General features: G+C 39.3%; 1 protein-coding gene and 1 long non-coding RNA gene across 4 annotated transcripts; one reads left to right on the top strand and one right to left on the bottom strand.

The window, feature by feature from the left end:
* On the top strand, positions 1-26,439 carry LOC127951245 (nonsense-mediated mRNA decay factor SMG7). 3 transcript variants are annotated; one of them, XM_052549060.1, is made up of 23 exons: positions 1-142; positions 15,274-15,305; positions 15,684-15,801; positions 15,891-16,023; positions 16,453-16,624; positions 16,797-16,868; positions 16,961-17,111; positions 17,213-17,348; positions 17,496-17,658; positions 17,790-17,946; positions 18,235-18,305; positions 18,388-18,448; positions 18,559-18,678; positions 19,046-19,463; positions 19,550-19,685; positions 19,789-20,153; positions 20,351-20,698; positions 21,687-21,836; positions 22,276-22,353; positions 22,732-22,888; positions 23,024-23,194; positions 23,438-23,592; positions 23,742-26,439. In XM_052549060.1, exons 1-23 carry the CDS (start codon positions 117-119, stop codon positions 23,853-23,855), a joined length of 3,504 nt encoding a protein of 1,167 aa, XP_052405020.1. In that variant the 5' UTR covers positions 1-116; the 3' UTR covers positions 23,856-26,439. The 3 variants fall into 3 exon arrangements, with proteins under 3 accessions (XP_052405020.1, XP_052405019.1, XP_052405021.1); XM_052549059.1 differs by having other exon boundaries at positions 2-142; positions 19,544-19,685; XM_052549061.1 differs by lacking the exon at positions 21,687-21,836 and having other exon boundaries at positions 3-142; positions 19,544-19,685.
* Positions 6,756-8,462, bottom strand: LOC127951246 (uncharacterized). Its single transcript, XR_008152624.1, has 2 exons — positions 8,205-8,462; positions 6,756-6,949 (listed from the first exon to the last, which is right to left on the bottom strand). It is a non-coding gene; the product is annotated as an uncharacterized LOC127951246 (long non-coding RNA).
* Positions 26,440-26,622: the final 183 nt, after the last annotated feature.

The raw sequence follows: 26,622 nt of genomic DNA on the forward strand, positions 1-26,622 counted from the left end.
TGTGTACGTCTGCCTGGACCGTTTTCTACCAATGACAATGTGATGGACAATATGGCGCCGGGTGTAGATTTAGCTTGTGAACCTGTCGTTCTCTAAAAGACTGGCGATCCGACAGGATGAACCTCTGCGCCCAATATTTACGGTGAGTAAAATCCGGAGATTTCTCAGGCTCGAACTGACGACCGAGTCCGTGTTCCTATCAACTGAGGCCGAATGTGGTTTATCGGAATGTTGTTCGACAAGCATTGGCTGTCAGTGCTAGAAGCTAGGCTAGTTAGCATGCTAGCTTGTAAATGAGACACGAAACTGAATACAAGAAGAAGTGGCCAACGTTTTGCCCCAGATATTGGAAAAACGATTGATAGATGGACATTCGGGCAAATCGCAATATATACTTGATGTAACGATGTAATTCGTGTATACATAGTAAGCTGTTGTGGGAGGGCATGCTAGGTGCTGTGCTATGTTAGCCCGCTTTAGCTACAAACACACCATTGGATGGTCAGAAAAAAATCCAGTTACACATGCTCGATACATTAGTCACATACGGTTTCGAGTGACTAATCATCTGGAAAATCTGTCTCGAAAAAATCAAAGCTTCATATGTGGCGGGTCTGCGGCAACGTACACACGTTTCCTTTTCCTTTCATTTCAGGCTGAATAATATATAACAGTGAAGAGCTTATAGTGAACTCGTGTAATACCTGATTATATAAACAATGTTATGTTATTTTATGCGATTGATACGCGTGTTTGACCTTGTTTTTGTCTTGTCGCTCGATCGTTTTTTAGCTGTAGCTCCAGCACGCGTCGATCTGGACAGGTAACGTTGAGATTCAGAATAAAATCAACATATTTCTGAAGAGTTTTCTTTAGACTTTTAGAGACCTTATCTTTGTGAATGTCTGGTATGCAAGTCATTGTTTTTGCATCTGACATGTTTCAGTAACCTTGAGTTAGTTCAAAACGTGTGATATGAATCGAGCGACAGAGTTTGTAAATTAATTTAGTGGCTGGGAATGACAAATTCAGGCCAGCATGTGAACGTGGAAGGTTGTAATCAGTGTGCAGAGTAGAAGTGTTTGTTGTTGAAGGTTGTAATCAGTGTGCAGAGTAGAAGTGTTTGTTGTTGAGGAGTCAGTGTTGTGAAGGAATGATGGGGCTGTGATGACAGTCGCACATTTCAGCTCCAAACTGACAGTGAGCTGAAAACATGACTACTACTCTGGTTTTGTACTTGATGACAAGCTGTATGTTGTTATACTTTAATGTAATCTGAAGCCTCATCTAGAGCTCAGATAACAGTATTCAACCTGATTCAGGTGTATGGTTTCATTCTGCCTGTTTTGATGTGACATTTAGTATACGTTCCCATACGTATGGTCATAGGCTTTCTGACATTAGACTGGTGCTTTTTGAAAAATGTTTTCAAGTTCCCCTAAAAATCTTATGCATGTTGTATTTATAAATTAGGGATGCAATGAAAGCAGACTTGACTATATAAATTGAAAACTTACAGAAGCATTTTTGCCATGCTTGGAATTTTGAGTTTTAATAGACTAATAAATCAATGTGTGTGCACTCTGTGTGTGATTTGGTGATAGAGCCTACTTGATAATGTCATCAGTACAAAAACACTTTTCGCAGATAGGGCTGTGTAAAATATTGAATGCCATTACCATGAGCGTATAATCAGTAAAGCTGGTTTTGTGATTTGTAGTAAATCTTCATCACCTGCTTTCAAATGAAGCAGTAATTACTAAAAAGAGCAGTCGTTCACTGACAAGCTATTAGAGCTGTCACTTTTCACTCGAAAATCAATTGCACAATCGATCAGACCAACCAAAAAAGGTTTCGAAAATGCAAATAGGGAATAGATTTTAACCAAATATGTACACTATTAATTTTAAAATAATTAAACAATTAAAAACGTAAAAACAAGCAGAAAAAGAAAATAGAGAATTCCGAAAGTGCAGTAGGCGTTGCGAAAGCTAGACAGAAAATACCAGCAAATACGCGTCTATAAGACCCAGTGACATCGAAAGCGACCTCTTACAGGAGATGCGGAGTTATGAAAAGGAGCCACCATTGCCAGCTGACAGCGACCGGCTTTTGTGGTAGAAGATTGGCAGTAATACTCTAATCTCGCGCAGCCTAATTGCCTAAATCATAAATGCAGCTGGGTTGAAGCCTTCAGTGTTTTTTTTTTCATTTATGTTATGGCAACAGTTCCCTCTGCATATATTTTTTTTTCGAGAATGTTGCACTCCTGTTGCTGTTTATTCTGCACGAAACTTCATGCCAATTAGAGCTGAAGATCTTGGGTTTGGTCGGGTTCGGGCTTAATTTATATCATCTTAGCAGGCTTGGTTTGTGAGGTAAACGATTAGTTTCATTAGCACGAGAAAGATGCGAAAATGGATGCTGAGTAGGTGTAACAGAGGCTTGCCTCTGGTGATTACGTTTTGGTTGCACCAGCAACTAAAGCAAGGTCTGAGGTTTGGAAAAGTTTTGACCATGTTTATAATGAGAATAATGAGTGAATAATGAGCGCAGGAATGCGCTGAAGACATCTACAGTGGATTCAATCATTTTCCTCCACAAAAACACGTAGGCTTAGCCTAATCTCTGTGAGTAAAGGTTTTTCAAATGATAACTATATATTCATTGAGTCTTAAATGCATAATGTGGACAGAATATATAAGCTAATGTTGGCATTATTCTTTTTTTTATTAAATGTCAGCTGCTAGTGGCGAAGCAAATCCGGCGGAGCCTTTATCTTAATTTTGTTATTGCCAAATACCCATCTTAATTTAAAATTGATCTTAATTTAATTTATTAAGAAAGACTAGTTTTTATTGGTGCGTTGGTCTATTAATATAGGCTAAATGAGCCTATGTCTATTTAGAGTGCTGAGATGTTACGATGTCACAGAGGAGTTATTTTATTTCTTTATTCCAACTTCCAAGTGGCCTAGTCTATGTTAGTTATGAATAAATTGTTAAAATATGTATAAATTACTCATCCCTCAAGCCTAACTTTTAAAGGGGGGGTGAAATGCTCGTTTTCACTCAATATCCTGTTAATCTTGAGTACCTATAGAGTAGTACTGCATCCTTCATAACTCCAAAAAGTCTTTAGTTTTATTATATTCATAAGAGAAAGATAGTCTGTACCGATTTTTCCCGGAAAAACACGACAGGCTGGAGGCGTAACGTGTGGGCGGAGCTAAAGAATTAGTGATCGACCGATGTATCGGTTTACCGATATTTTTCCCGATATTTAAGCATTTTTCCATAATCGGGTATCGGTTTTGTAATATCGGATTCGCCGATTTACGGCGCCATCTTGTGGCCGTTTTGAGATTTCCGCCATTGCAGCCCGGGCGTCTGAGGTGATCAGTCAACAACAACTCAGTGCACAGGTAAAGTATATGTTCTACTTGGTTTGCTTTAATTAATCAACTTTATTTAACATAACAGACATGCACAAATGAGATCTGAGACATAAATTCCTGATATAGTTAATTTATGCAGCTTGTTTCTAAACAATTGAGACGAACTCATCGAGTTACGTAGTGTTCGTCATGTCCTGCTCCAATAAAGACGTATCTTTAAATGAATTAAATAAAACAGACATGAATGAGTGCATGTTGAAAATAAAAAAAATGTTTTTTTTATTCTTTTATTATGTGTTTTATGTTCTGTCGCTGTTATTCTGTTGTACTGCGGAGCTTCTGTCACGAAAACAAATTCCTCGTACGCTATGTGTAAACATACCTGGCAATAAAGCTCATTCTGATTCTGATTCTGATTCTGAAAAGCGTTGAATTTAATTCTCTATCTGTTGTATAGGCTCACCATTAGTCTAGAAGAGAAAGTTTGTTCATATTGCTTAGCAACTGACGGATGATCTGGAGGCTTAAGCACGGCCACTGAATGAAACTTTTGACAAGATTATCTTGTTTAAACACCCTAGATTATATTTTAATTTACTGCATAACAATTATTTCGCTAATACACATATAAATATAGCCTACCGCTTTGTGGAAATTAATTATTTATTATCTCCATGCGCGATCGCGGTTGATTAAGTTATAATCAAACAGCACTTTGTCAGTTGGCATTTCATGATTAAACATTAGATTAAATTTAGATCATAAAATGCCAACTGACAAGTGCTGTTTAACTTTATATAGTCTCGGGAAAAAAAGTTCGTTCATTGCTCAGCACCTGGGTTGATGATCAGGAAGCCTCAAGCAATGCCACTGAATGAAACTTTTGACAAGATTATCTTGTTTAAACACCCTAGATTATATTATCATTTACTACATAACAATTATTTCGCTAATACACATATAAATATAGCCTACCACTTTGTGGAAATTAATTATTTATTATCTCCATGCGCGATCGCGGTTGATTAAATTATAGTCAAACAGCACTTTGTCAGTTGGCATTTCATGATCTAACGTTAGATTGAATCTAGATCATAAAATGCCAACTGACAAGTGCTGTTTAATTTTATATAGTCTCGGGATAAAAGTTTGTTCATATTGCTCAGCACCTGACTGGGTTGATGATCAGGAAGCCTCATGCATGGCCACTGCATGAAATTTTTGAAGGAAGCAGGCTTACAGGGCAGAATGCTGAAAGACTCTGTTTTCTACACTAAAACCTAGTTCTGCTTAACTGGGAGTATTAAGTTACACTACTAAATAGCTATGCACTCCTAAATAGCCCTCCCGCCCCCACCAATATGTTAGAATCATTTTTGTGCTTTATTTTTTTACCCGTTTTTATTTTTTTACCTCATCAAAGCTTTTATTTTAAAACAAAGACACTTGCACTTGCACAGTGCACTTAAATTTTTTGGACTCAGACCCCTCTATTTATTTGTGTATAAATATAAAGTTTTTTTTGTATGCAAGGAAGGAGTGATTGTTATAAATAAAATGTTTTTTTTTCAGTTCATTTGTGTTGTAATAATTGTCATAAACAGAAGTATAACAGTAAATAAATATCGGTTCTGCATATCGGTTATCGGGTACATAAATATGCAAATAATCGGTATCGGTATCGGTTATAAAAGATCAATATCGGTCGATCACTATAAAGAATCACCAGCGCCAGTAGGCTTTTGTGTTGAGAGCGTTTGGAAGCTGTGACAGCTGTGAAGGCTGAAACTGAACGAGAGCAGCAGCAGCAACGACTCGCTACGAGCGGGGCTCGAACCCGGGTCTCCGGGAGGGGAGGGGGACGCACTAACAAGGAGGCAGAGATATTTTAAGCAGTTTTACTCACCGCATGCGGTTCCAACACACGATCGTGACCCTTTTTCGTTGGGACTGCATTATCCTTAAGAAATAAACGATGTGCAAATCCGGCGTCAAACTGGGCCTTGTTTGTAAAACAAGCATCTTCGAAATGCAGGGAACAAACAAAAACACTTGCACAACTCCGTTGATGCTCTGTAAAATAAACTCCATCCACTGGTCCCTTAATGCTGTTTTTTTTGGTAATCTGTGCAGGGTTGTCTTGCCCTGGCAACCAAAAACACACTCCTTTTGTGACATTTCGCGACGCTCTCGCTCTGATCACTGAATGCCTGTGCTCTCTCAGTGCTCTGCTATACGGGAGCGCGCGCTCTTCCGGCAGAAGTGCCCTTATAAGGAAATTCCACTCCATCTAACGTCACACAGAGCCATACTCGAAAAAAACTTTCCGAAACTTGTGACAAACCGGAAGGAGTATTTTTGGAACAAAAATACTCCTTCAAACGTACAACTTAATTTTTGAAACTTTGTCCATGTATAGCATTGGAATCCAACTCTTTAACAGTGTAAAAAACTCAGTATTCATGAAATAGCATTTCACCCCCCCTTTAAGGCCCGATTACAGCTCTAATGCCAGTAAATAAGAAATATTGCTGACTTGTGTGTTTCCAGTGCTCTCTTTACGTTCGTCTGTTATTTGGCTTTGAAAAAGGAAACGTCTTTTTTTTTTTTAGACATGGAAAATCGATTTTACAATCGATTCAATGAACACTTATGTCTTAAAAATCGAAAATCCTTTTTTCACAAAAGTGACAGCCCTACAAGCTATGCAGTAATGTGTTCATTATCTGCGATTAATTGCCTGCGATTATGAATGTGATATTGTGTAGCTTGTCAGTTAACTATGGCTCTGTGTAGTAAATGCTGCTCCTTCTGTAAGCATGTGATGGAGATATACTTCTAATCACAGAACTGGCTTTACTGGTGAGATGCCCGTTAGATTTTTTACACAGCCCTTAATGCAGACTATGCTGTATATAGCACACCCCAGACTGCATTGTGTTAATCAAAAAAAAGTTGTTTTTGTAAATTAAGATCCTATAGATTTTATTTTTTTTTGTTGTAAAATACAATTTCATGAACATGATGCATCAATCTGATACTGGGAATTTCTGCTGGGGCAAAATCAGATTTCATGTGTATACTATTCTGTGTTATTGTTAATAGAGCCCGACCGATATGGTTTTTTGGGGGCCGATGCCGATATTAACTCGAAAAGAGCCGATTTATAAGCCGATATTTTGATTTTGAAAATAAACTGGATATTAGACCCATTTCCTATATACTGCACTTACACAACATTCAATAGCAAAATATCTGCCTGTTCTATGTATGTGGGCTGTATAAACCATTTTCCAGAAGAGATTATGTAAAAAAAAAAAAAAGCCTTAGATTATAGTCTCAATGACTAAACAATTGCACATCAAAAGTATATATTTTTTAATGATAAAAAAAACAGCCTGATTTTAAACATTTAACACTTTTACTTTCTTCCAGTTGAAGCTGGTTTTAACAGTCTGTGTGTGTTCTGTAAATAAATTATAATACTAAAGTTAAAGTATTTGCAGAAGTAGTCCCACACTTTGCTGCTACAGCATGCCCTTTTTCAGCCATCTGTAGGGCAGAAAGAGACAGAGAAAGAATAAGCATGTGTATTAATAATATCACCATGTATCATTACTCGTGTCATCATTAGAATTAGAATTATAATAAACAGGGATCTCCTACATAGGCAAAAATGAGAAATATATATATATTTTATTTGTCAACCAATAGGTATTACCTATTACCTACTTCTATTTAACAATATTACAACATTTTCCTGTTATGTCTTTAAAGCTGCTTTGAAACAATCTGTAAAAAATAAAAATAAATAAAATAAAAAAAGCGCTTGTTCAGCTCACATTTATTTACATGTCCTATCTGGTTAATCATTTCTGACGCATCTAGTCGAAGTTGAATGGTTAACGTTAGTGTCATGAACACACCGCTGTCAATTTTGAGAAGAACCTTCAATCAAGTTAATAGCAAGCATTTAAGGGGCCTGCTAAAAAGGAAGCTATATTAGCGTTAGAATAACATAAGGCTGTAGCTATCGAATATTTTAGTAATCGAGTCTATGATAGGCTTTTGTACATTCTGCTGAACAACAGTCTTTAACTGGACTTTTATTTTGACGGGTTGGCGTACATTTACAGTTCTGTGTATGTGATGTGATGCTGCTTTTACTTAAATCAAACGGTCAAATGCTCATGAAGTGACTGTCAGAGCAGTTCTGGAGATGTTGTTCATGTGTTCACGTGATTATTTAGTGAGACAGCAGACGCTGAATTCACCGCGAGCTTAATGCGCTTACGTGTGTTTAATGAATGAAGAGGCGCTTCTGCGCCATTCATTAACAGAGACACGCAGAACATGCAGGATTCATATTTAAAAAGACTATTCCGGCTTAATACTTACAGATATTCGTCCATATCGTGATTTGATGTAAGTGCAATGACCTATTTTTAATGAATTCATTCAATAACATAACAGCTGTTGTTTTTTCGAGGCACGCTGAACATAACTTCTAGTCATTGCCCCCCTGCCACAGTTACCCGGTCATTATGTGGGAAACACTGCAGATATATTTAGAATAAGTTAAACGATAACGTTATAGTTTGACCTCTTATTAACGTTCGCACTCTTCCACTGATAAACATGGTATTAGCTCTGTGGCTAATCTAATATAGCAATGCATTAAGCGGCTGTAAGTGATGTTACAGAATATTTATAAGTGATAATGATAGGACCGTTAGCTAGAACTACCACATCATTGTATATACAGTGTATGAACTAAATCATTTCACATGAAGAACGACAGACTCACCGTCAAAACAGAAAAAAAAATCTCCGTGGCTGGCTTGGCTGATCGCTTTCTTCGCTAGTGGATTTCTGGCGCTGTTGTCAACTCTGGAGCTGCAGAGCTCCCTCTGGTGGGTAAACTATGCAACACTCATAACATGAGTAAAGCATGAGACTGTTTCTCATCATTCATCGGCCGTTATAAACGCCGATGCCGATTTAAATGCAATAAGCTCATATCGGCCGATAATATCGGCCGGCCGATATATCGGTCGGGCTCTAATTGTTAAGCCCCACGAAAGGCACAAAACCATGAAGTTTTTCGAGCACTATATTTTAAGTTTTCAGCTTGTTAAATTCAAGTTGATGTAAACTTTTGGCTACACTTACGCAAGTGTGTACCGTGTTCGGTTACTAGTCAAAAATATGGACCTCTCTTTAAAGGTGCCATATGCAGAAATTGAGGTAAAAATATCCATAACATGACCTACACGCATCAAAAGAATGAGAAGAAATAAGGGCGATGATGTCATTAAAAAAATGTCAAGTTATAGTGCTGCAGAGATATCAACCTTAATTAGCATTAGCATTACTAGCCCCGGCCCGGCAGGTGTTGTAATACCAGTTTCGGCCGTGGGAGGTGGTATGCGGGCGACATAACCACCAACCTGCAACGAATACACGAATAACTCGCAGGGCGTACCTGAACCTGATGTCAATCGTGTGGAAAGTACAGCCCACTACTTTTTCAGTTTAGAGAAGAGAGCGGAAGGATAGCTGAAGCCCTTGGCATCTGATAAGAATACCAGAGTAAACATCGGCACTGCTTTTAATCGCTGGAGACAACTGATGGACCTGAAAGAAATGAGGTTCGACTCAGAACTTGCAAGTTAGATGCTGTTAGTATTTCGCTAGAAGTTTGTTTTATATGTTTGTGTATTTGTTTTCGGGAAGTTATAACATAGAAATGTTTTTGTAATTGATAATTAGCTAGCTATAACTTAACGTTACCCATTTTATTATATAGGGCTGTGAATGTCTTTACTCATGTACATCTCATCAGTAAAGATGCTCCTGTGTTCAGATCAGGATTGCCAGGTTTTCACAACAAATCCTACCCAGTTGCTTCTCAAAACTAGCCCAATCTCGCTTCCAGAAGATTCCCCGATTAAACATTGCTTCCTGGGGTTAAAATATAGGTTTTTTTAGCAGGGTTGCCTTGGTATAATTCGCATTTTAGGGGCTTAATATCACGTTATTTGTATTGGGGTCGCTGTGACCAGCGGACATGAAAAACAACCACCACAGACTTGGCAACACTGGTTGGCATTTACTACACAGCCGTAATTCACTGACAATCTACACAACATCGATGTTAAAATCGCTGGCGATTCTTTGTCGATTTTGAAAGCGATTTTGTGTTAGTTGTCGGTAGACTAAGGCTCTGTGCAGTTACTGCCGCTCCACCTGAACCAGTGTTGCCAAGTCTGCGGTTGTTTTTCATGTCCGCGGTTTGAAGCAATCCCAATACCAATAATGTGATATTTACCCCCTAAAATGCTAATTTTACCAGGGAAACCCTTCCCAAAAATTTATTTTTTAACCCCGGGAAGCAATTTTTATCGGGGAACCTCCCGGAAACGCGATTGGGCTAGTTTTGGACTAGTTTTAAGAAGCAACTGGGCAGGGTTTGTTGTGAAAACCTGGCAACCCTGATCTGAATGCACATGCTGGAGATATACTTCTAATTACAGGAGCGTCTTTACTGATGAGAGGTGCATGAAAATCGCATTCGATTTTTTGCACAGCCCTATGTATCATAACTAACCTGCTCTGTCTAGTCTGTTGGTCTCTGTGTCCTCTTTGCTTCGTGGTTTTTCTGTGCGTGAAAAAATTGATGTGTGGCGTGTAAAAAGAGTCAACTGCGTGTGTCTCACGGTGAATGCTTGAGAGTTGGAACATTAGTTCTCAAGCAGAATAAAGGACAGGTTGATTATTGCTGTTTAGCGTTTGTATTAATCTATGATGTGTCCCTGTTTGCCTACAGGGACATAAAAAATAAATTAAAAGTGATACGTGGACCAAGGTGTCTGAGATTGTTCATTTTAAGTAAAGGATCACAACAATATTTAATGAGGTTATAACTCCTTGTGGTTAGTCTGCACGAGATCAACAAGCTTGTTTGCTTTGCGGCCGCTTTAAATACAAAATAAGCATTCGATCTACGTTAGAGCGTCTGAGCGCTCACAAATCTTTCTGCAGCGTCGTGAGCAGAGCGACAAGATCAATTTTTGCACAGTTTTGAACGCACAGTTAGGCTTCGGCTATGGCTGTAGTGTTGTTGTGAAAGTAGGGGCGGAGCACAGAGACTATGCCGTTTCTCGTTTGTTACTCTAGAGTAGACCAATTCACTTTATTGAGGCATACTGCCCCCATCTGTTATGGAATGTGGAGTATGACTTGATTTTTTTTGCCAAACATTACAGATGGCACCTTTAAGAGCACAGAATAACTGAGATTAAAAACTATTCAAGGGGTCCTCGAATGCTCTTTTTCCACAAATCGATATGATTATTTAGGGTCTTAATGAAAAGTCTTTAACATACTTTGTTTAAAATACCTCAATGGTGGTGTAAAAAACTAAATTTTTACCATTTGAAAATCTGCTTTGATTTCAGCACACAGTTCTAATCCATGTTGCTTTAAATGCTAATGAACTCTGCTGACCCCGCCCCTTTCTTCCAGACTGTAAACTTCAGCCGCCAAACTTGCTAACTAGCACATATCAGGAAAGACGATTTACAAAGATTTATTAAAAACCCTTATGCTCCTGCGGTAGATGAAGCTGGATCGCGAATGATTTGCATGATCATAGATGCATTTAGAAAGATCAGGGATCAGCGCATTCCCTTCAAAAGGAAAGTAACGTTAAACCTCTGCATTTTCATCGGCTCAAATTTCAGGAGTAAATGATGACTGCTATGTTCATTATTACATCCAACATCTCAATCACTTAATTGGAGACATTCTTGTCTTCCCCTGCACTGGAGTCGACACAATGGCAGACTTTTGACAACTCACTCAGGGCAGGTCGAAGGTTAGATGACCTTCTCAATCAACTATTGTGGGAGGGGCCTGTGCAGAACTACGTTATTCTGACAGAAATCTCAGAACAGCTTGATTTGAGAAAGGGGATTTAAAAAAGAAAACACACAGGGTGGATTTCTATCAATATAGGATGGATTTGTACACAAACTTCCAATACAAATTTATGGTCAAACATCATGTAAAAATAATTTTGCATCCGATGACCCTTTAAAAGAAGAGACTCCAAAAACTTTTGCACATATACAGGCTAATAGGCCTATACTTATACTACGCATTGGGCTCCACAATACTGGAAAAAAAAAAAATCACATATTTAGTTTTTCTGTGATCTATTGTGATTAGGGATGTCAACGATTAATCGATGATCGATTAATTGTCGATAAGAGATGCAATCGATTAAGGCTATCGATGGTCGGTTAACCGATTCAATGTTGGGCTGCGTGCGGCTCATGCGCACTCAACACGTGCGAGCGGCTGTGAGTGACGGTGACGATATATAAAAGCATCATCATTCATTCACAATGTACAAATTAAGCTTTTAATGTGATTTAAACTTTAAAGTACATTAAAATAGAAACAACATAAAAGTTCTTCAACATTAAATGCAATAGAAATGTAGTTACTAATCATTTCATCAGATAACTGTTTTATATCGTGCGCTTTGCAGGGCTGCGGGACACAGTGACAGGACAGGTAGTCTATTCATTCCTACAACTTGTTAATTCATTCCTACGAATTATTAATGTGGCAATTGTCCATGTTTCATTAATTTTGTTCCCTAAATAACCCATGATTTAAGTGAAATAAGGGAACAAATTAATAAATCGAACGAATTCTTAATTCATGAAATCTTTGATTTCCCTTCCCATGTTTACCACAGTAAGAGATGCGAAAACAGTTATTAAAAGCGAAAGATAATAAAATAAACCTGGGAAATAAGAGGGTTAGACTATGAAGATTTAGGAAAAGAAAGGATGCCTAAATATACTGAATTTGTGGAAATTCGTGACCAACCGGCAAACCAGAACAAAGCCGCGTAAATGAAGACTATGGGGTCCAAAAGCATGGTCGCGATCTAACATTTTCCAGTTAACCTATTATTCCTCTAATAAACAAAGCTTTTATACCACACTTGTCATAATCAGATCTTATCATTTCTAAATAAATAATTGCTGGATTCAAAACAGCGATTAATAGGCGCTGTGACCGACACTTTCCTGGAGCATTCACTGCTGTCACTAAACGGTGACGCCGAGCATCGTTCACAAGTTTCTGCATGGACCTGACTAGGGCACAGGTTCTAAGCCCTGGGACAAAATGGGATGCTTTAAGGAAAATTTATAGCCTACTAAGTAATAGGCCCAACATAAAAATAACAATTTGTTTTCATGTTTTTTTTTTTTTTTAAAGAGGCTATGCGAAATATATCCGTCTTAAATAGGCTAATTAAGATTAACGGATTTAAAACAGAAGTGTGGGCGCTCCATAAGTTCACAAAAAAAAAAAAAAAGGATGACAACGCATTCTGTTTGTTTGCTTTATTTTACAAGAGCACAAATCTTCTGTTTTTATTGTGAGTGTGCACAAATGAAAGTAAACACTTTTGCGGAAAAGATTTTTTTTTTTTAATGTCTCAGCTGTTTCGATCGCCCCGGAGCCTGCTGCACACGTATATTCTAGCGATTCAAACTTACATCGCAGTCTGTTCATTATCAAAATAAAATGTCAACTAAACATTAAAAGGTTACACTGGTCAGTTTAAATAGACCGTAGTATACCGGTCCTCTCTGCTGTTATGCCAAGGACGTTTTTGCTCATATGAAGAGGATCATCTTTTCCGTCTATATGCGAATGCGTGTTAAGTACAAGCCTAGTTTACATTATAAATAATAGTTTAACATTCAAATACATTGCGAATATGGAAACATTTCGATTTGTGCCGAATGAGACATGAGCAATAACCTCCAAATAAATCTAGCCAAAGCCCCGCTCGCTCATCCTCGTGTGCACGCATGCACTGTCACGATCTAATGCGCTGTATGCCGGATTTTAAAAAATCTGACATTTTCTAGGACAGAATCCAGCAGGATCAAATTAATGTGAGCAACTGTGAGCAACTGTGTTATACAATAATGTCAGTTGAAAACATTGCAATTGTGCTTTAAAATACAACAACGAGCACCACAAAACCATTTAAAGAGGCACGTTCAGCGTTCTCCGTGCGGGATTGGAAACTGTCAACAAAGTAAAATGACCTCAAAAGTATGGCGCGCTCTCTTCATTTTATCAAATTATCATAATCGCATCTATTCATTTTATAATCCTGCTACTAGCATTTTATTCAGACTAAAACCTCTTTAATTCAAGTGAGAAAGCGTTTTGTGTGTGTGTGTGAATTTTGCACATCCTGTCATACCGCTGACTGCGTGCCTGCAATAGACGCATTTTGCAGTATTATGGTTAACGATTAATCGATTAATTGATCGTTAATTTAAACGACGATCGATCATGGAAATAATCGAAATTTGACATCCCTAATTGTGATATGAAAAAATTAAATCACCAGATGACTTAAATGGCTCTATTTAAAAATAAATATATATCAGTGATTGGGGTAATATTTTTGGTGAGTTAAATAAACAAATTACAAGCATATTTAAATAAGTCTATTATTTAGGTACAGAAATTATAAATAATCAGTGTTGCTGTTGTGGCACGGGTGGCTGTTGCGTCTGGTGTAGACACGTGTCTGTGTGTTCAAAGGAAATAATCAGTATAAATATAATGATCAGTATATTAAACCTCGCTTTATCGATGCTGAAACAATATATTGTGCAGCCCTACTATGCAACAATATCTCTTCCCTTGTGGTTTTAACTTTTCTATGATGAGCGCTGTTACTCTGTGTTGCCTTAAGCGCATGATTCTGCTCACTGGATGCACATAGAGATCCACTAACCTAGTTTATAATAATATATTTATTTGTTCAAAAGAACAAAAATTGTAAAAAAAAATAATAGTATTTCTGTCATAGATTATGATGATATACTCATTTATTTTTCATTAAAATCAAGTTGTATTTAGCAGATTGTGTTTAACGCATATAAGAGTGATGATCAGGTCAACACACAGAAGTATAGAAATTCTACATTGATTTAAAAAAAAAAACTGCTGGTATTGGCAGATACTCTGAATCTTCAGTATTCTTAAAAAAATTTTTTTATCGTTGCATCCGTAATGAAAATATAAAACTTTAAACAATATATTCAAAATCATTTTGAAAATGTTGGCAGGGCAAATAAATAAATGTAACCCTGGCACAAAACATATCAAAGTTGAATAAATAAGCTTTCCTTTGATGTATGGATTATTAGGATAGGACAATATTTGGCTGAGAAAATCTTCTTTCTCCAAATGAAGTCCTCACAGCAATACGTTACTAATCAAAAATTAATTTTTGATAGATTTACGGTTGGAATTGTACAAAATATCTTCATGGAACATGATCTTTACTTAATATCCTAATGATTTTTTTTATAGAAGATAAATCATTAATTTTGAATCATACAGTGTATTGTTGGCTGTTGCTACAAATACACCCATGTGACTTATGACTGGTTTTGTGGTCCAGGGTCACAAATATGTAAACCATCATCAGACTTTTTGCTGCATAAAAAAAAAAAAAAAAACTATTATGTAATCATACATGCTCACCACTAAAAAAAAACCTGACGATATTATGATTGGCAACATTTTTATTAATTAAACCAATGGCATTGCCTTAAATTTGCTCTCTGTCATCACTCATCACTTGAACGATGTGCTTGACCAATAACAAATTCTCTAGTTTGAGAATATATTAGAATGAAGACCCTGAACTGTGATGCTGTCTTGGTCTTTCCAGAAATGTGTTCACCAGACCTTGTCCAATGATTCTCTCTTCAATCAACTCCTCATTAACATATTCATTTCTTTTTTTTGAGCAGGCAGGCAGAGGCCCTGAAGGCTGACATGACAGGTATGTGCTAGTTTAGGCCATTTTATTAGGATTTTAAACATTTGTCAGTGTCTTTTAGTCTCTACGCATGGTGTTTTGAGGTGTTTATCTAATGTGTCATCTTTAAAATATTAATATAAAAGCTGCAATGGTTAAAAGTTGCACAAATTATTAGAATTATTGATCTGATGTATTAGCTTGCTTGGAGTCTTCTGCTGTATCTTGTATTTGTCATCTTATCCCTGTCACTCTGGTAACCATGGTATTGAATGCGGTTTCTAAGACGTGCAGATCTTTCTCCAAATGAACAGAAAGGCGCTGTTAGACACAGTTAGTCACATTATACAGTGCGGCTGCAGAATTAGCTGTTTAACATGTTCCACTCCTCGTGTCATGCAGATTCAAAGCTAGGTGCCGCGGAGGTCTGGACATCACGGCAGGCTCTTCAGGACTTGTACCAGAAAATGCTGGTTACGGACCTGGAGTACGCCCTGGACAAGAAAGTGGAACAAGATCTGTAAGAATACCTGTAATAATTCTGTGGATAGCTGACGTGCATCTGATATGGAAAATATCTGGTTGACACTGATCTCGCTTTTGTTTCAGCTGGAACCATGCTTTTAAGAATCAAATAACCACACTACAGAGTCAAGCTAAGAACCGGGCCAACCCCAATCGAAGTGAAGTACAGGCCAATCTCTCCCTGTTTCTTGAGGCAGCTAGTGGATTCTACACACAAGTAAGCTTCGTTATTGTACAGTGCTCATTGTTAAGCAGATTGTGGCTGAAACAACCACAAGCTTGATGTCACATGAGCAATTGTTATGCCAGTCTGCTGTTCTTTGTTAAAGTAGGGCCTATGAAATTGGTTTTATTTTTCCACAAATTCCTTTTTTTTTTTTTTTTTTTATTAATTTCTGGATTCAGTATTTAATGGTTAGCTAAACAGCAGATCGTTTTTTAATGGTTAAATTAAATTTTATTCAACAAAAAGCATGTCTAGCTTATTGAAATCATGAAACTTACAATATTATACCGGTTTTACGAGCTTCAGTATGTGAGTAGTAAATGAAACCATTCACATTCTGTACCAGAACCTGTTCTGGAGGGCAGAGGTGTAGTGCCTTTTTTATATATATTTAAAAAAAATCTCCTTTCGGATTCTCAGCTGTTGCAGGAGCTGTGCACGGTATTTAATGTGGACTTACCTTGCCGTGTGAAATCATCTCAGCTTGGCATCATCAGCAATAAACAGAGCAGCACCAGCGCCATAGTGAAGCCCCAACCCAGCTCCTGTTCCTACATCTGCCAGCACTGTCTTGTTCATCTTGGAGATATTGGTGAGCTCACTCAGGACATATTGCTTGCTTTTTTGTAGCTAGATTGTGAAGAACACCAGCAGACCGTTTTGCTGCTTTTATGAATAAGAAATATTTAGAAACATATAAATTGATAATAGTGCAATGCATGGGACGGTTTAATTGGTTGTGGTTTATTTTTGGCAATCCACAGCACGTTATCGGAACCAAACCAGCCAGGCTGAGTCGTATTATAGACATGCAGCTCAACTTGTTCCCTCAAATGGTTGGTATCTGTTTGTTTTCACCTTCTCAAGCACACCACTGACATTTGACACTTTTGAATTAAAAAATTTAATCCTCCCCCTCTGCTTCCAGGTCAACCTTACAATCAACTGGCCATCCTGGCTTCCTCCAAAGGAGACCACCTCACAACAATCTTCTACTACTGCAGGAGCATTGCTGTCAAATTCCCCTTTCCTGCTGCTTCCACCAACCTACAGAAAGCTCTTTCCAAGGCCCTTGAGAGGTCCGAATATTTACATTCATAAGATCATAATCCTTTGCTCACATTATCATATGCAAATATGAAAGCAGTGCTTAATTCTCCTGTGTCTCTTTAACCCACAGCCGTGATGAGGTCAAAACAAAATGGAGCGTGTCTGATTTTATTAAGGCCTTCATCAAGTTCCATGGCCATGTTTATCTCTGCAAAAGCTTGGATAAGTTGAACACCCTGAGAGAGAAATTAGAGGAGCAGTTCCAGGTAAGTCCAAAACCACCAGCTGCAGCACTTGATGTCATTTTTCCCCATTAACTTAAGGTGGCAGTTATTCGACAGATTTCTGTTTCATTAGTCTTTCTTAGTTTGAATTTACATTCTCATTACTCTCCTTACTAATTCGCTCCACAGAGGCTGATTCTGCAGAAAGCCTTCAGCTCCCAGCAGCTGGTCCACATCACAGTGATAAACCTGTTTGAACTGCACCACCTCCGAGACCTCAGCAATGAGGCAGATGAGCACAGCTACAGCTCAGACGAGCAGATCAGCTGGATCCAGCTCCTCGGCCTCTTCAGTATGTCATACTGAAGAAAATTTAAATGATGATCTTATTTTGTAAAATTAGTAAAATGCTGTGATGGATCCTCCGAATAAAACATGTAACCCTAGTTGGTGCAATGTTGTAATGTAACTGTCTTTTTCTAGTGTCTTTTCTGGGCGTGATGCTAAGCCGAGCTTTACTCAATAAGAACCGAGAGGAGATCATGGGAGAGTGCCCTCTTCCTGCCATCAAAGTGTCTCTGGATTGGCTGAGGCTTCGACCGAGTGTGTTTAATGAAAGTCCCATGGACAAGCGACAGTAGTAAGAAAGGCTTTCTCTTTTCCTTCCATTATTATACTGAACACTATTTGTATATGTAGGTTTCATTTCAGTTTCAAAACTGAAGCTAGTTGATTTAGCATTTTAATATGTTTGCGTTTGATGGGGAATTTGTGGTGGTTTCTTAGACTTTTATCCACAATTTGGATAATCCCACCAACTACCCACAATCCATTACACAGCATGTCTGTTTTTGACTTTTAAAATGGTTCTGCCTGAGCCAAGATTTTGAGGTATTTGTTAAAATGACAAATCTTTGGCATCTCACAGCATCTGGCCATGGCTGGTGTCCATTCTGAACAGCTTTCAGCCAAAGGAGGAGGATGTGTCAGATTCGTCAGGTAGCGAGCACTGCATCACATGCTTTCTGCTCATGAAGGTTTCTTTTCTTTCACTTTATGGTCATGATTGTTTGTTTTACAGTGATTCCACTGCCGGAGGAGTTTGAATTGCAAGGATTTCTGGCCCTTCGGCCTGCTCTGCGGTAATTCTTCAAGATTAATTGATTGCAGTTGTTCTTGTTTTAAGTCATTACACACACATGACTATTTTAGCTGTATATGATCTCTGAAGGCTGTTGTTCATTGATTTCAGAATGCTAGACTTCTCTAAAGGGCATCAGGGTGTTGTGATTGGCAAAGAGAGCTTGTTAATTCATGCCCGACACCAGAGACTCATCAGCCTGGGCAAGTGGGTGGCTGACAACCAACCACAGTGAGTCGTTCTTTCATTTTCATTTCATTCTTTCTTGGACTTTCTTGGACTTTCCTAAAGTCTGTCACCTGCATAATTCCTCCCAGCTGTAAAATATGCTTTAAAAAGTAAATCATTTATAATTTTTCTACTTTTTTTGGTTTCTTTGCTTTGCCTTTTTTTTTTTTTTTTTTTTTTTTTTTTTTTTTTGCTTTAATTTGCCGGTTTTACTATTCTTGACATAACTTTTTCTGTAATGTCCATTTCTCTTTTCTGGCTTTGTGTTTGGTTTTCTTATTTTTATTTTCTTAGCTTATCACACCTATTTGAATTTTTTTCATCAGGTTGTGGTGTACAAAAACTAAATTTTTACTTTTGGCACCAACAGATTGATCCAGTGTCGCATAAGTGATGGCCTTCTGCTCTTCATCACTGATATCCCGGAGGTGGTGGTGGAAGAGCCACTGGAAAAAGACACACCTGTCCTCCAGGAGTCATCTAATGGTGAGCTGATGCCTAACGACAGCACACAGGGCCTAAAGTCGGTCCTCTCGGCCGGAAAGAACCAGAACAGTGGGCTGGATGGCAGTGAGAGACCTGTGGTCACCTTCAAAGAGAACATCAAACCTCGAGAGCAGAGTAGAGAACCGAACCGGAACCAGCACCAGAGGGATGCAGGGAAGGACAAAGCTGGATTTAATAAAGGAAATGGAATACAAGGGAAGAACGAACCGAAGAAAGAGGGCAAAAGAAAGAGCGAGGTGAAGAAAACCAGTCTTGATAAAACAGCGGATGCTGGGAAACAGGTGAGACTTGCAAAAGAAACGGCCTCATTTTGCTGTAGCTCTTTTTCAAATGTGTAAACTCCTCTTTGATTTGCTGCAAGGTGAAGACTCAGACAGAGATGAGGAAGACTCCAGTGTCAGAGGCGAGGAAGACTCCAGTCACACAGACACAAACCACATGCTCTTCACAGTTTATCCCAATCCACCACCCAGGAGCTTTCCCCCCTCTGCCCAGCAGACCAGGTACCCCCAGACACTTTTCTACATGCCATACCTGAACATTACTAACACGTGTGCTGTACAGTCAGTGCTCACTTCCTCATTTTTTGTGCTTTTCCTCCTTCAGGTTTCCCCCCGCCAGCATACGTGATCCCTCCTCCTGTGGCATTCTCCATGAGCCCGGGATTTACCTTCCCCACAGGTGTATCCGTACCTGCACCCTTCCTCCAGACTGCTTCCCACCCTCAATCTGCCAATCCAGTGCAGACAGGGAAACCCTCACACATTCCCTACAGCCAGCAGAGGCCCTCAGGCCCTGGAGCCCTAAACCAAGGCCCTCCACAGCCTCAGCAGACACAGCCATCCCAACAGGCCTTGCAACAATCTGTGCAGCTTCAAGTACAGCAACAACAACAGCAGCAGCAGCAGTCGCCCACAAAACAGAGCTCTCAGCTTGGTAAAAGTCCGCCACATCATCACAGCATGCAACAGGTAATGTCACTCCTTTATTTTAAGCAAGGGGTATTGAATGAATTAAGTAACCATGCCATTTTTGTTTTGGCTTATTATGCCCATTTCATTGGCTCTTGTGGTGGTGAGGTTCAGTCCGATTACCATGGAGACTACTTAGAAACTTGGATGTTGTTGCTGACCTCGCTATTTTCTCCATTTTTATTTTGTCCTTGCAGTCTTACATGCAGGTGGCTGAACAGCCTGGTCAAATGTGGAACCAGCACCAAACTCAGCCCACCATGCAGAAGATGCCCATGCAGATGCCAGTCAAACAGCCTTTCTTCATGCCCACCCAAGACCCAATGAAACTCTTTGAACAACACCCCATGAGCATGCAGCCCCCTCAGCCCAGCATGGACAAGAAGATGAAGTTTCCGGAGGTCAGAATGCAAGATTTCTATTGGGAGCCTTCTTACCACATGGGAGGAGAGGGCAGGAGTGGAATAGGGGACAGAATGGCCAAACGTCAGCCTGGAGTCTTCTGCCCCGACCAGGAGAACATGCCCAGAGGCCCTCCATACGAAGTTAGCATTCTTTGTCTTCTCTGTTTAGACAGTTGTAGTATGTTAAAAAAAAAAAAAAAAGAAAGAAAGAAACGAGTGTCAGGCTTAATATAATGTAATATAACTTATAATAACAATAGAAACCTTAATATTGTATAAATATTTCTGTTAATATTTATTCATTCATTTGCATAAACTGCCATTCAAAAGTATAAGGTCGGTAAGGTCAGTGTTGTGATGCAGATCCATGTCTGAGTGTAACGGATCATCAGAAAAGACAAAGTGTAAGCTGGGAAATTGGTTCTATGGACTTTATTTCAGATTGCCAGATGTTAATACATTTTTAAAAAGTTGAGATTTTTATTACTTTCATCATTCATGAATTAAAAACATACAACATGAGTTCAAGCATGCAATACAGTTCATAAATATTTTAAACATTTGTAATTTCATAATGTTCGACTTATTTATTAACAGTGTACTGCTTGGTGCAGTGATCCCCAAGCAGTAAGCAAGCATTCCTTTCCTAACAGTCCTTATTCTCAGTCAATTCCTTGCACTTGCTTCTGGTTCCTCCAGGCTTAACGTCTGTACATCTGTTATGACTATGATTATTATGGGTTTTCCCGGAATAAGCTGGGTATCATTTGCAGCCATGTTTGGTTTTATTGAAACTTGATCTTAGCAGTTGTTTAGATGTGCATGCTTTCTAATTTTTCATCTCTTCTTTCACGTTTCCACCTTTAACTGCCGTGAAGTATTTTGTTATGTGGTGTTTTAAACACTTATTTACATTTGAGTAAGTCAAACAGCTTCATCATCAGGTCGTGTACAGATGTCAGGTTGAGAATCGCACTGATCTTCACAGACTGCTGTTTTTCTCTCAGATAGCTATAACAGGCCGCTTCCTATTTTCTTACATCCTGTTTCTCACATCCCTTTTTCCTCTCTCTCCCTCTCTCTCTCTTTCTCGCTCTCTCCTTCCCCTTTGTGCCTCGTCTCTCACTAGGACAACAAGAGCTCCCCTCTTCTGCCCCCAGACCTGTTAAAGACTCTGGCGGACTTTGAGGAGGAGGAGGAATTGCTTTTTACTAAACCTCATGATTTCTACCAGGCCTTGGCTGGCCCTCTTAATTCTGCTCCTGGAAGGAACATGTTTGTATGTAGTTCTCCTCCTATCATGTTGTCAGGCGGGAGAGAATATTGAGATTTCATATAGGCTTCTGTGTATAAAAAAAATAAAATCGGGTTCCTGTGTACAGTACCAGTTTAAAGGACATACCTACTCAATAATTATTACCATTTTCTACGTATGAGAATAAGCATGTAAGAAAAGTCATTGAAACTAAGGAACAAGACATGTATGGGATACATGAGCTGCATCCTGGGATATGTTTTAAGCCATATTGAAAGAGGTTGTTCATATTCAAATTATTAACATGGAATTGTTGACTATTAAAATAATTTAAAAATATAGTAAAAGTCAGATTCATTCTAATGTGTCCAATGGTGCTTTGGTCTGCTGGAAATGTCTGAGATGTTTGAACTTGCATGTCTGTTGCAGAGTTCTCATCTTTTGTGCATCTCTTCTTCTGTAGTTGCCAAATCAGTCACGACTAGACAGTGGAGCTGATGTGATTGGCCAGTCCTCTCTTCTCCCCCGATTTTCCATTCAGGTAAAGCTGCTTTACTCTTTCTCAAACATTTTAGTCCTCACTTGCATTATAGATCAAGTCACCAGGTGGCAGTGTTTTCATTCAAAACATAACCAGATTTTGTATTTGCTGGGCTGGAAGTTGCTCTATTTTTACTTTCCAGTCATGCTTTGACTAGTAATGAAAATAAAAATATCTTTTATTTTTTTTTCTGAACAAACTGGTAAACTCATTATGAGATAAAATAACCAAGTTAGAATCTGTCCATTCAAAATCATTCTCCCCTTTTTCTATCCTCTCCCTACTATATCTATCAATTGTAAAAGGCCAATAACATATAGTACTAAAAAACCTAAATTATTTACCTAAATTATTTACCTAAATTATTTTTGGATACAGGAGAGCTCCTACCAGAACAACAGCATTTTTAGCGAGGCCTATGGAAAAAATATGGCTCCTGCGTCTAAGCATGATGTACCCATGATGCACCAGGAGCCTTCACTCTACTCCCTGTTTGAAGGAACTCCATGGTCCCCCTCCCTTCCTGCCAGCTCAGGTACCATATTGTGATTTTGACTGACTAACAGATATCATAGAATAATGACATTGTTCATAGCTATTATTTTAGATTGTGCTGAAGACAACTACCAGCATCGATTTGTTAATAATCAGTTCCTATCTTTTGTTATAGATCACTCTACACCAGCCAGTCAGTCCCCTCACTCTTCTAACCCAAGCAGTCTGCCTTCATCCCCACCCACCCACAGCCACAGCTCCCTACCCATCTCCAACTTCGGCCCTATCGGGACGCCTGACAGCAGAGACCGCCGGGGAAACGATCGCTGGAAGGCTGATAAGTCTGGTAATGCTGGTAGTTCCCATACTGTGTCTCTTCTAGTGGTCAGCTTTTATTATTAGCACTGGCTGATCAGTTTGTCAACTGTCAGGCTGCACTGTTGGTTGTGGTGCTTACTTTCTTTATATTCATACTTCTCTATCTTTAAAAATGGCAGGATTACTGAATCGAGAATTTGCTAAAGTACAAGTCTGTTTTTATTTTTTATTGATTGATTTGTTAATTTATTGTTGGTATGACTGTCTTCAGGTGTGAGCAGCTTTGGGTTGGACTACCTGCAGTCTGCCTCGTCCTCCTCTGTGCCAGATACCAACAGCTGGCACCAGGGGGCACAAACCAGCAGCTGGGCGGCCCAGGACATGCCAATGGAGGACTCCTCTACTGTCCTCCTTGACAGTTTCAAGGTAGCACGGGATATTCTTTTCAGTATTGTAGTGTTGTACAGTTTTCTACTCTCTGCCGTCGTTCTAGCCTGCTGATGTGCAACGACATGTATTTTCGCTGTTTTTCCTTCAGTCTCGACATTCCTTATCTTCTACCCCTCTTTCTGCAGTCAATCTGGTCGAGCTCTATGATGCAGCCCGGTCCGTCTGCTCTGGAGCAGCTCCTGATGCAGCAGAAACAGAAGCAGCAGCGCGGCCACGGCAACATGAATCCGCCACACTGAGAGTCCACGGGTAGACACACTTGTGTGAAACATGATTCAACCGAAGAGGTGAAACACCACAAGCTCCAATCGGAAATTTCCGGCATTACCTGCGCGTGGAGGCTGGAGACGGCGAACGATGTGATGCGGCAGGCTCAAAACGGACCGCTCGCCTGACCGTCGAGGGACGTGCAGCCCACTCCTCTCCTCTATCTCTCTCACTCACTCTGTCTGTCTCTCTCCCTGTGAGAGCGTGCAAGCACCTGACCTGTCACGCTGCTCAGCACGTAGCCGCTGCAGAACACTGACTCGGAGGGGGACAAACTCTCTCTGATTGCCACCTCGCTTCCTCTAGGGGTCAAAGGTCATTCTCCTGTCTCATCTGGACTTAAGACTCTGGACTAGACACCCTTATGCCACCTGCTTAAATCGCTCTGTGTGACCGGCACGCCACACGTTAAGGAGTTAAGGGTGCGTGCGTGTCAGAAAGGGATGTTTATTGACAGCAGACGTGGTGTTACGAGGGACAAAAAAAGAAAGGAGGACTGGTTTTGTGTTTTATTCCAAGTCTGAATTCATTTTCTCAGAGGGATTCCTGTCGCTGTGTTCAGCATTAAAAAAAATGAAAAACAAATTCTATAAATGAAGGATAATGCGGACGGCGTGAACGTGCTCAGATATTAGGACTTAGATTGACACAGGCATGGATCATGGTGTTGTCATGTACAGTCTGTTGATTTGTAAGAAGAGTTTGCAGAACGGGACAGGGAACGTCTCTAAAGTTCGAACCATTATGAAGCTCATAGCGACATTAAACTCGATCAGTATCAAGCAGAGTTGGGGGTTAGACTATATATGTAGGATGTAGTATCATTAGCTGCGATAGAGACTGCAATTATTAACAATACTGTATTTTGTGACTTGTTCTGTAGCAGTTTTAGCTCTCTGAAATATTATTCCTTAAATATGTTCAATAGTTTACTGCTGACGGGGGGAGTTCATTCGATATAAATGTGTGCCTCCCTCCTCTCCTCATTTCTTTATTCTCTAGCTTAAATGCATAATGGCTTCTTTAGTTCATGTTCAGCCTTTTTATTAATCGTTTTATCAGCTCTCTTTGTGCCTGCTCTGTGTTTTCTCGCTTCCTTTTGTTGTTCTTTCTTTATTTTTGTTTTAAGGAATCGTTAGCATCGCGATCATGGTCGGCACTATTGGAATGAGGCGAACAGGTATAGCTGTAGCGCTGTTAGCTCGGGACACAAACCGAAGAAGCCCGTTTTCCCACAGCAATCTCACAGCCATTGAATTGTTCTCCTTCCAGGTACAATCTCCACAGCCACTGTTAAAACCACAGAATAACGTACTTCCGAAAGGTCACTTCCGCTCCCATTGCACTTAGCACTAAAAAGTCGTCTCTGCGGAAGAGCATCGAGCCTGATTACTGCTTCGTTCTGACATCTTGTAACGTATGTCATCGGTTGCCTGGGGTTAGCATTACATGGCTGTGATTCTCAAGCTAGAAAATGGTCAGGTCATCGTAGCCACCCTGACCCTGATTTCTTCGATATTAAAAGCAAATGTCGTTTTGAAAACTTAACCGTTCTCTTTTCAGTAGAGGATATAGCACTGAGTAGGCCTTCGAGAAGTTTTGTGGTTGCCACTGTTTGGTAGAGATGTTCTGGGGCCAGGGGTTTGTGTTGGAGAGGCCGAAATATCAATAAAGCGTTCACCGTGGTTATTTCTTCCTGGTTATGTAAGATGTTTTTGTTCGGCGAAGGTTATATGAAAGACGTACTCTCTTGTATGATGAGAATAAAGTGTGTTTTTATTTTTGAGTAGAGAACATTTTATTAAAGACTAACATTAAATGATGTGTCTATTTGCCGTGTGTTTGTGCTTCTCTTGTTGCATTTAAAATTGTATTAAAAATAGAGAAATAAATAACTAAATGGAACCTTAAGAGTTAGGTCAAAATATCAATTGCAGAAGAAAAACAAGTTTTCAGTGGGAGCTGCGTGCCCCGTTTTGTTCATCTTTTGTTTTCCTTTTTCGAATTGTTCAGCAAGGAGTTTCAGAATCTGTGGATGCCTAACATTCTTTTATTTTGGATGGACCTGTGGTGCACAGTCTTGTGTGAGTGTGCTTTTTCCCGGTACCCTGCATTGTAAATGTGGATTTTTCCCTGCTGTCCAGTATCCATCTTTAACTGTGGCTTCTGTAGTGATGTACATTACAATGCTGATCACAGGACAACAGCCTTGCACCTCTGGGCCGTAATATAACATTCCAATAGTAAAGCTAAAAGAAAATATAACAGCCAGCTTTTACATTCAATTTAGCACTAAGAAAGTTTGTCCCAACCCTAAATTCTAGTCTCCCACTGATTCTGCATGAAATCCATCTTTCAGAATGCCTTGTATTTTGGATGAGGGAGATATCCAGTCAAGTTTTGTTTTTTTTTGTTTTTAGAGGATTTTGTCAGGGAATCTAGTTGGGGGTATCTCCCTCTATAATGGGCTTGATTTATTGTGTTCTTGTCTCTTTATGGACACTTGTAAACGCTGGAATCAGCTATGCCTTTAATAAAATAAACCATGTCCTCATATGCAGATTTGAGTCTTTCTTGTACATTACACTTTTTCGTTCTACCTTTCAGTTTTTTCTGATGTGAATCATAGACACGTGCATGTCGGGGACACTGATGACTGCTTGTGCAGCATGATTACAAAGTCATGCATTTAAACAGCTGGCATTATGCCTTGAACCAATATCCTTTGCTAAAGCTGTT

The sequence above is a fragment of the Carassius gibelio genome, chromosome B2 (genome assembly GCF_023724105.1).
Source record: "Carassius gibelio isolate Cgi1373 ecotype wild population from Czech Republic chromosome B2, carGib1.2-hapl.c, whole genome shotgun sequence".
NCBI lineage: Eukaryota > Metazoa > Chordata > Actinopteri > Cypriniformes > Cyprinidae > Carassius > Carassius gibelio.

What these genes read in the sequence shown, in the direction of transcription:
- LOC127951245 (XM_052549059.1), top strand. Translation starts at nt 117, where the DNA reads ATGAACCTCTGCGCCCAATATTTACG. An exon ending in GCCCTTCGGCCTGCTCTGCG is followed by an intron (nt 18,449 to 18,558) that starts GTAATTCTTCAA and finishes CATTGATTTCAG; the next exon opens with AATGCTAGACTTCTCTAAAG. An exon ending in TCCTCCTTGACAGTTTCAAG is followed by an intron (nt 23,593 to 23,741) that starts GTAGCACGGGAT and finishes CTCTTTCTGCAG; the next exon opens with TCAATCTGGTCGAGCTCTAT.